At 40.5% G+C, this 10,960-nt stretch overlaps 1 protein-coding gene across 2 annotated transcripts in view; it reads left to right on the top strand.

Moving 5' to 3' along the window:
• Positions 1 to 863: 863 nt before the first annotated feature.
• The window catches only part of LOC124722904 (solute carrier family 22 member 7-like), a 193,361-nt gene continuing 183,264 nt past the window's right edge, over positions 864 to 10,960 (top strand). Inside the window, exon 1 of one of the 2 annotated variants that reach the window (XM_047248046.1) lies at positions 864 to 899. In XM_047248046.1, coding sequence (XP_047104002.1) covers positions 888 to 899 — 12 coding nt within the window. In that variant the 5' untranslated portion in view covers positions 864 to 887. The remainder of the gene's footprint in view (positions 900 to 10,960) is intronic. The other variant, XM_047248045.1, reaches the window with a different exon arrangement.

Raw genomic sequence — 10,960 nt, 5'->3', positions numbered from 1 at the left:
AAGCTTTAAATTTGTGCTTCGTAAATGTTTTTTTGTCTTTCTCTTTTTTTATGTCGTATACACTTTTGAACCCACTGATGCAGCTTGGATTAAAGACGCGCAAGTCGCATTCAAGAAAACAGATTTGAAGTAAGACCTCATTCGCATCAAATCAAATTTTGCGCGTTTGTCTGCGGCAATAACGAAGTTGGAAGCCCCGTATCTACCACTGGTGGAATCTTTGTTATTGAAGGGATTCAAAAATATTTGCAATCATCCATTGGAGAAGTGGATATCGCAAAAAAAATTAAGCTGAACGAAGTTGTCGGAGCAAAACGTGATTATGAGTGTATGAAATTGACGAAGAAAAAAAAATTGTGGCGAAAATGCAAAAGACTATCATCGTGATCTAACTCTGCCCGAAATTTCTTCATTTAAGTATGCACCTGTCACTTCTTGGGCCTTAGAAAGTCATTTTCTTTCTCCAAAAATGATCTGTCACGTAATGGAATGATCATAAGTGAAAACAAAATTTAGAGAAATTGGTTCTTGCGTACTGTTTTATAAGAAAATACATATAGATTTATAAGTGAATTCTGACAGTGAATATTTTTGTTTTGCAACCTCTTCGTGCATGTTTAGCGGTATTAATGTGACACAAGCCCGCGACTACGCTATCCGCCTTATTGCAGGCAGAGGACAGACTTTCTTCGCCACTGCGCTAGGAGGGGTTAGTGACATGAGACTGTGTGAATGCGTACATGTTTTACGATTTGATAGTGCACGAAAACCGGATCTCTATCTATGACATAGTGCCGACCGGTTTAGTCGCGCTAGCCGTGGCCGCTGATAAGGTTAGTTGTGGAAATGCTGTTTGTCCTCAAACCAGTGCAGTTCTTCGTCCAACCATGTCGCAGCAGGTAGGTGTTCACATCTCCTCTCACTGCTCGTCGTCGGTCATTACAGCCACCTGACGTTCTCTTCAATTTCTTAATAAAAATTGCTATCATCCCAAATTTTAACGTGGTACAAATGAATACGATTTTAATAATAATAAAAGGGTGATTCCAATGAAAACATTAATTGTTTATTATGCATATGAGATAATGGAGCAAATTACAGATATGTCATTTTTCCTTGTAGTCCCCATGCCGTGTAACGTACGTATTCCACCACTTCGGAAGTGCACGTATACCTCATGAGAAGAATTCTTTGGGTTGTGAATGTAGCCACTCGTGCTCAAAGCATTTCTGCTCTTCATCGTTATTCAGATGCTTGTGTAAGCAGTCCTAAAAGATGAAAGCCACTCAGCCTGAAGTTCGGGTAACGCGTGTGTTCGAGACACTCAAATTTCCTGCCTCGGGCATGGATGTGTGTGATGTCCTTAGGTTAGTTAGGTTTAAGTAGTTCTAAGTTCTGGGGGACTGATGACCTCAGATGTTAAGTCCCATAGTGCTCAGAGCCATTTTTTGACTTCAGTATTTTGCATGAGCCCATGAAATGGTACCTAAGTGGTACGTACATTATAGATTAATCAGAGCCAGAAACACACTTTCTTACCCATCTGTGTATGCTGTTAAACATTGCCGTCATCTGGATTTTTTTCGGTACAAGTACCCACAGCATAACGCCAATAAATTTGGTGTGTGAAATCTATTAACGCATCCTCATAGTGACATGGGAAACAAAGTTTCCGGCCTTCCACATCATAGTTCCACTTAGGAAAGGTGTGTCATTATTAACACGTAGCATAGTTTCACATTGTGGCTCGATTCTTGGGTCCTTTCATACATACTCCATCTGACTTCCCCTTTTTCTGCATTCTCGATAATTCATATCTACATATTATGTTATCCTTTCCTTGGCTTTGTACGGCAACTGTACTTCTGCTTAATTAAAATCTACTCGTGGCTTTTTCGATCTCTATATTATATAAAATGATCACTCTTATACATCTACCCAATGGTGACGGATTTAAAAATTTTGCTCCCCTAGGCACACCATATTATATGGCCCCCCCCAAAAAAAACATGTTTTAAATAATAACTATTAATCGATCACTTCACAATTGCCGTTTTGGGTGGAAGCGCTGTAAGCTGTTTACGTACTCTGCTATTCGTTGTTATGAACGACGCGTCAGCAGTCTTGTCGCGCTCAATGTGTAATATGGTTCCTGAACTGTACATAAAGCAAACTTAAAACTGCATTGCGTTAACACATTCTTCTGTTGAAAGACAACAGAAACGAACACAAGGAAAATAACATTTCTCTGATGGCCTAAACATGCAGCAGAGCGTGTAGGACACAACGGATTTTTGTTATAGAATCACTTTTAATATGTTCTTTTACACCAAATCGTTGAAACCGAAAATAAAAAAAGTTGCGTTAAGATCTAAAAATTGAAGCGAACGTGTCATACATTAGAAATTAATTCGTGCTTTTACAGAGATGTGTTCAAAAAGAAAATTAAACTGTCGTTTTACGATCTAATAACTAGAATGTGTATCAGATAAATAAACCACGTTCGGTATTAACACGTGAATCTATAGGAAAGCGTAAGAAATGAAAATGAAATAGAGATTTCGGTGCACGAACTAATAACTAAATACGGTCGAACAGATTCAGAACTAGATTTGCTATTACATAATTTTACAGACTAGTGTGGAAAAATTAAATTTGTTTTATAATCTAATAGATAACGTGTAAAGCATTAGGGTCTGTGTAGCTAGATGCTGCATAATAAGTGTACACAGTACCTTTAATCTATGTAAGGGCTGAACAGTTGTGTACTGCAGCTACTGCTCTCACCACAGCTCTTTCTAACGGATTTAGCAAAACTTCTACGTATTTATCGACAGAACTGAACTACGTTATTTATTAACACTTTTTCATCTGAGCGTACTCTCCGATAACGTATATTTCTGCGACAACTAAACATTTCAGGAGACGCCGAGAATACGCACAAGTGGTTTTTCAAACGTATTATTGGCAATATGTGTGAGGGCATTGATAACGCCCATCCAGTTTTCATATAGACTTACACACGATTCCTCTCTCGCTGACCAACTTCATTTTGATAAACTTTTACCATATTGCTTCCCAGTTTCATGAAAGAAAGAAGTTTATCCCAGCGCTGTGTAGAAGCAGAGAAAAAATTACAAAGATTTTGCATTATATTGAAAGATGAACATGCTTCCCGTAACAGCTTGCAGCACAAGTGCCCACTAAATTCAAAGAATGTGCTGCACAAGGCACATAATGTGCTTTAGGATTTCGTTGTTTAATGCGTGCCTGCAAACCAGTGTAGGTTCCTGGCATACTGCTTGCGTTGTCATATTACTGGCCACTACAGTCAGTAATATTAATGGAATTTGTAGACATAACTTTTAGCACGGCCTCAGCTAAGTTTTCGGACTTTTGTTCTGGGTTTGGTAATAACAGAAGAAAACGTTCAACAGATTCAGCATTCTCGTTCACATATCTTAATATATATGGCGCTATGGTTGGCCCGCCAGATGGCGCTGCCATAGGTCAAACGGATATCAACTGCATTTTTTAAAAATAGGAACCCCCATTTTTTGTTACATATTCATGTAGTACGTAAAGAAATATGAATGATTTAGTTGGACCACTTTTTTCGGGTTTGTTGTAGAAGGCGCTGTAATAGCCACAAACGTATAAGTACGTGGTATCACGTAACATTCCGCCAGTGCGGACGGTATTTGCTTCGTGATACATTACCCGTGTTAAAATTGACCTTTTACCAATTGCGGAAAAGGTCAAAAGGCGATATCGTGTTGATCTATGGCTATTGTGATCAAAATGCCTAACGGGCGTGTGCTATGTATGCTGCTCGGTATCCTGGACGACATCATCCAAGTGTCCGGACCGTTCGCCGGATAGTTACGTTATTTAAGGAAACGGGAAGTGTTCAGCCACATGTGAAACGTCATCGAGGACCTGCAACAAATGATGCCCAAGTAGGTGTTTTAGCTGCTGTCGCAGCTAATTCGCACATCAGTAGCAGACAAATTGCGCGAGGATTGGGAATCTCAAAAATGTTGGAACAACCGAAATAAAATGTTCAAACGTACCTACATTCTGTATTTTAATTTAAAAAACCTACCTGTTACCAACTGTTCGTCTAAAATTGTGAGCCATACGTTTGTGACTATTACAGCGCCATCTATTACAAAGTGAAATTGGTCCAACTAAAACATTCATATTTCTTTACGTACTACACGAATATGTAACAAAATATGGGGGTTCCTAATTTAAAAAAAAACAAACGCAGTTGATATCCGTTTGACCTATGGCAGCGCCATCTGGCGGGCCGACCATAGCGCCATCTGGTTTCCTCCTTGAAGCTAGACAAGTTTCGTTGTTTGTAGTTTATTCGTTTGACGCTTATTTCGTGTGATATTTGGCCCGGCTACGATCAATGGACCAAAAAAAGAAATGGTTCAAATGTCTCTGAGCACTATGGGACTCAACTTCTGAGGTCATCAGTCCTCTAGAACTTAGAACTGCTTAAACCTAACTAACCTAAGGACATCACACACATCCATGCCCGCGGCAGGATTCGAACCTGCGACCGTAGCGGCCGTTCGGTTTCAGACTGTAGCGCCCAGAACCGCACGGCCACTCCGGCCGGCTCAATGGACCACCCAATATATATATATATATATATATATATATATATATATATATATATATATATATATATAAAAGATAACTGAGCAATATGTGAAATGTCTGCAGTAGAATCAACTATTATAGAGAAATATTTGGCCTGTTTTACTTCACTTACGATAGTTCTTTTTTTTCGTTCAGAAAGAAGCTCTGTTATTTCATCACAGATTGTTGAAGAGAGAGAACTTGTATGTCCCTGCCCTGGATTTCCACATCGTTCAATGTGTTCTGCGAGATAAGGATCAAACTCGGCTATAAGTTCAAGAAACATCATAAATTCACCGTTATGTAATGAATGGAATCTTTCAATGTGTCCACGTAGGGGAAGTCCACGATTTGCTAGCTTCTTAACTACTGCTAACACCCTTTTCAACACAGTGTGCCAGTACATTTTTTCTGTCTCAACATATGACTCGAAATGGGTATGTACTGTTCCAAGTGACTTTTTTTCTTGTTAAGAGTGATAACTAAGAATTTTTGTGTTCAAGTGAATTCTCATGATGAAAATATTAGAATTATTTTTCCAATCAGCAATACCATTAGTAGCAAACACGGCCTTACCTCCGAACAATTTACATGGGGCACAGAAAACAGCACCGGTACTACAGGAGTGTACACGCAAAGTTGATTCACCATTTCAAAGCTTACGGTAAAATACGTTTTTGTTCAAATATCCGGTTATTGATCTTCCTGAATTAGAAAAATCACCGTTACAATTTTGATTAGTGCCACATAGTAAGAGGATGTCGATTGTTGATTGACTGACACACCATTCTGCAAGATCATCACGAACGAGGTTATTTCTTTTTGTGAGACTCGAAATCAGGAACAATTTGCTTTTCTTCATTTTTAACTTTTGTCTCGATATGCTGGAAAAATTATACGTTTAAAGCCGGCATAAAACGTCATCCGAAATTGTACTGAATGCTTTCTCAGAAATTTTTTGAACAATTAGTTCATGAGCCCACTCGAAGCGTAAATGGTTGCGAAAGCATACTTGAGCTCTTAGCAACAAATAATCCTGGACAAATAGTGAGTATCGTGACGAATACAGGGATTAGCGACCACAAGGCAGTAGCTGCTAGGCTGAATACCGTAACTCCTACAGCCATCAAAAAGGAACGCAAAGCATATCTATTCAAAAAAACTGATAAAATGCTCTTAACACCTTTTTAAGAGGCAGCCTGATCTCCTTCCCATATTATGATGTAAGCGTAGAAAAGTTGTGGAATGATTTCAAAGAGACAGTATCGACAGCAATTGAGAGATATGTACCACATAAATTAATAAGTGATGGTCCTGATCCCTACACAAAACGGGACAGATCGCTGTTGCAGAAGTAGCGAAAAAAGCATGCCAAATTTAAAAGAACGCAAAATCCCCAATACCGACAAAGTTTTGCAGACGTTCGAAATATAGTGCGTACTTCAATGCGAGATGCTTTCAATAATTTCCACAACGAAACTCTGTCTCGAAATCTGGCAGAAAACCTAAAGAGATTCTGGTCATACGTAAAGCACACCAGTGGCAAGACACAATCAATAGCTTCACTGCGCGGGAAGAACGATGAAGTCACTGATGACGGTGCCACTAAAGCAAAGTCATTAAACACCATTTTCCGAAACTCCTTTTCGCCACAGTGGAAGAATAAAAATCGAAAAATGACGATTATGTGAAGTGTATCTTGCAAATCATGTGAACAGCCGTCTGATGATGAACTTGCCATTTCGAAACCGGGTACGGTGCTATTTACTTAAATAAATAGCAGTATTAATAGTGGCTGGTTGCTGTAATCTTCTGTGTAAGAGACAAACTACGTATATTTCCAAGCTTGTATTGTCGAATTTCGTTCTTAAGGTTTATTTAAACTAGCACGTTGTTTAATAACATTAAAATTTTTGTCGTTTGTAAGTGCAGTTATTTTAAAACATAAAAGGTGAAAATGAGTACAGAGTAAAAATGCCGCCTCCCTTAAGGTGCCACTGCTACGTCCATACCTAGTGGGCCTATATGCAAATCCGCCACTGATACCCAAGAGTTCTTGTCTAATAGTTTGTCATCTGTGGATCCTGAAACAAAAGATATTACCAGATGGTGCGAGATCTTCTGATTTCAGTTCTAACTGATCTGTGATAAACTTTAATTCACTTTCATATTCATTAAAGAAGTCAGTGACAAGTGAATTGTTTACTCTGGGCAAGGGTTGACGAAGTATTGGTCGTTTGTTTGCATTGTGTCGATCCTAAAAGACGACAAAACGCAATCCTGTATGAGTCGGGACAGTTTTCTTGTTGCTGCAAATATCTTTAAGCCCGAGACAGGCACTGGTGCTTTGTCTTTCCTCATTTAGAAAGATTGTTAGTAGCTCTAATTTACTGCTGAAAATTCTGTACCATTGTCAACTAATACTTCAACGATTGTACCTTCTAATTTCCTTTTATCGCAGCACTAATAGTTTCTGTAATGCAAATATTGTCTTCCTCCTTTAATAAATCGACACTTATCTAATATTGCCATTTCGCTTGTGGTAAACATTGTTACTCCTTACCAACTTGTCGTAAGACAACATGTCACGTAATAACTATTCATCGCTCCACGTGCCACTAGCTCAAGTGTTTCTTCTTGAGTAAACCTGCAATTTAGTTTGTTAGTTACCTGCATGTTACATAGAACATTGTCATTTACTTGTCAACTTGTCGTAAAACGATAAGTCATAATATATGCGCCTTGCTCCACGTGCCCCTAGTACAAGTATTTCTTCCTGAGTAAACATGCAGGTTAGTAAGTTAAGTTGCTACGTGTTCCATAGAAAATATGAACTATTCTTTAATCGAAATGATATGGAACGAATCAGTTTATAGGATGTTTATAAGCGATTTGATTACCGTTGATGAACACATTTTTAGACATAATCGTGCAACTATCCTTAAAAACAATTTTTTACAGCTACCAGTTTTTAAATAAAAATCTTTCCATGGAATAGAAACAGCCGTTCAGGAGAAATGGTTCTGAGCACTATGGGACTTAACTTCTGAGGTCATCAGTCCCCTAGAACTTAGAACTACTTAAACCTAACTAACCTAAGGACATCACACACATCCATGCTAGAGGCAGGATTCGAACCTGCGACCGTAGTGGTCGCGCGGTTCCAGACGGTAGCGCCTAGAACCGCTCGGCCACCCCGGCCGGCCAGGAGAAATGATTTTAGATTAGATTTAAGGCTTAGTTTGTTAACTTTATAATTTTCCGATATTAATCTATAAAACTGTTGCTAATTTTGGACATTACTGTGAGAAAAGTAACTCCATTCCAGAAGTATGCGAGGGGAGCAGGGAATCACAGAGACGCTGCTACGCGATTTCATGAACGAGCCTGTTAGTCTACTTCAAGGCAGCCAGACCGAGCTGCACAGTGTTGGCGATATCGAAGAAAACCAATGCGACTATGAACGGACCCGAGGGGAGTTTCCCACACAACTGGGCCACGTAGCCGTTGATCTGTGTGTGCCTGGAAGCAACGTATCGGAACAACAAACTTGCTATTATCGACTATCAATACTTTTTGATTCTAGTACAGTTATGTGCAGTCTTGCACCACCCTCCACGACACCAGTATCGTGCAAGTCTACACCACATTATGGGTCAACGAGCTGCTGCCGCCAGTCTGGGCAGCCATCTGCATCAGACCGTACCTGTGGACCTGGAGCAGCACAATGAATGACCTGTCTGCAGTCTCTATGCCAACAGCCAAACTGCAGCCTTGGGGGACAGGAGTTCACGACCAGGGCGACACTATTGCCATCCACCAGCACTGGGGCAAGATTCTCTTGCGGTAGCTGTGGACCTCTACAAGGCAGACGTTCACGTTGCAAGCACTTCTTGCTCAGGGCCACACAGTGCTAACTGGGGCACAATCTGCTTGTTGAAGCAAACAGTGCCAGTAAAGCAGGATGTGGACGTCATATGTCCAGCACACTGCTCCAGCCTGCTGCAGCTGACAGTGCAGCCGGCAGACCATGACCTACATGGGGGGTCATGTTCATGGTTTCACAGCACTTAAATCACTGTAGTGCAATACTGATTAAAATTCCTTTTCCTTGCAGCCGAGATTTCCCAGCCACCACTGGCCAGCATCATTATCTCAACACCTTGCTAATCCACCATCTCTATACTGTACTGACCCCACTCACATTGGGCCGCGACAAACTGGTGTCAAAAGCAGTTTGTTATCAGTGTACCTAGTCTGGCAGTTGGTGCTAGGACCATCGGCCTCCACACAGCACTGCTTTGCAACCACAACACGCAGTTGCGTCTCACAGTAGAATGAGTTAGCAGACTATTGGTTTCTGTGGTGGTTTTCCATGTTTTTTGTGTGGAGCATGTGGTGTCTAAGCGGGAGATTCACAGAAATTTGAGAATAGTACTTATACAGTAATACGAAGGATTATTTATAACCAGTGAGACGCGCTCAATGTAACTTACTAAGACCATTCTGCACCATATAGGGAATCAGTATCGGTAATTTGTGTTCTCTGTCGTAGTACAGGCATGTGGCTAGTCAATGCACAGAGTCATGATGACTGAGAATAAGATGTAAATGCTGTACTGTGACATACAAACTGTTGCACGTGTGTTCTGTGTTACTTAGTGTGTATTGAAGATAAAGTTTTCACAATGACAGAGTCTCAGACGCAGGATGTCGTTGGTTGGAAGGCAGTTCAAGCATTGGTTAAGGAGCACAATTGAGAGTGGATAAAATTGGCTTATTTAACAAGCTTGCAACTAGGAAGGAACAGTTAGAATTAGATGTGAAGCCTAGTTCTTTACTAGACCCAGCCACAGTCAGCTTGATCACACCCCTCTCTAGAAAGTTGACTGACGACATAATGCCGTTTTTGGATGATTTGCAATTAATAGCCAGAACTGGGGAATGGTCGCAGAATCAGTTATGACAGGTGGCCAAGTTACTGTTCGTAGGGGAAGGCAAAACGTAAGTTAGATGTACAGAGAGACTAAGAGCTGTGCAAACATTTGATGAACTGAAACAAGACCCACTACAAAGGTACAAGAAGCAAAGTGAGGTTCTTCACGAACGATTGAGTAGTCTGCCGAAGAAATGTAATGAGTCAATAGAGAACTTTGCAGGCAGGATACGTAAGGTGAATGTGATAGCAAATGAATTAGGGTAGACAGACGAGGCAAATAAAATCATATTGCGGGAAACGAAACAGAGGGCAATGGACACATTTTTGAAAGGCTTGTACCCTTAAATATCAAGAATGCTGATAATGGGTACCACAAAGGAGTTGTGCTCTGTGATCAGATTAGCCACAGATTTTTAAGAAACTGATGTAGCAACAGGCATGTGGGGTAAGAGGGGAGTGGTTTCCTCTAACGTGAGGTGCTACAGGTGTGGTAGGATGGGACTTGTGCAGAGTCAATATTGCCAATCTCAGTGTAGTAAATGTCATGTGGTGGGACACCACCAACTCAATTGTAGGAACCATGAGAGAAGCAAGAGACAAATAAGCAGGTCTTCAATGCAAGAAGTAACCGCTGGTCTACCGCACAGGTTTCCTGGTAAATTTCGGTGCAAGAAGTATGGATGCAGAAATTGAATCTAGTATCATGGAAGTAGTGCATGGAAGAAAGTTTTTATTAGACACAGCGTGCATGTGTCGGTAGTAAGTATGGATCTCATCGGTCAGTGGCGATTGAATCCTCCATGCTATAACTTATGCGGACTTGGAAACAGTGGTGTGAATTCTATGGGTTCAGGTTGGAGTACAGCGTTTTAAGCAATACATAGAAGTTGTGCTCCATGTAAGTGAAGACTACTGTGTGATCTTAAGGTTTGTCTTTCTGGTGACACAGCATCCAAAACTGATCTTAGTTTAGTTGAACATAGAAGGAGAACAGTCCAGCTAGGGTAGGCTGTCGCTAGTGAAGTACTGTTACAAGGTGCATCAGTCTTAGATTTTAACCACTTGAAATACAGTCAACAACACTAAGGATTAATATGCATGTTATTGTGCTGAAAGGTACCAGAAAGTTGGTCTGGGTAAATGTGAAACTGGAGTGGCCTGTTGATGCATTGTGCCTGGTGTAACCACTTACAGGAAATGATGTATCAGACACACCATGTTGTTTTTTAAGGCGAAGCATTGTACACACACAGGAGAGGTTGGGCAGAAAAGTTGTACCCATGAATTAGAATAATTTTGGAGCCTATGGAGTAGAGCTGGCCAAAGGATTGTTGATACATAATTTGAATATGCTGGATGATGGAG

The sequence above is a fragment of the Schistocerca piceifrons genome, chromosome X, assembly GCF_021461385.2.
Source record: "Schistocerca piceifrons isolate TAMUIC-IGC-003096 chromosome X, iqSchPice1.1, whole genome shotgun sequence".
NCBI lineage: Eukaryota > Metazoa > Arthropoda > Insecta > Orthoptera > Acrididae > Schistocerca > Schistocerca piceifrons.
This window is presented reverse-complemented; position numbering and strand designations above follow the sequence as displayed.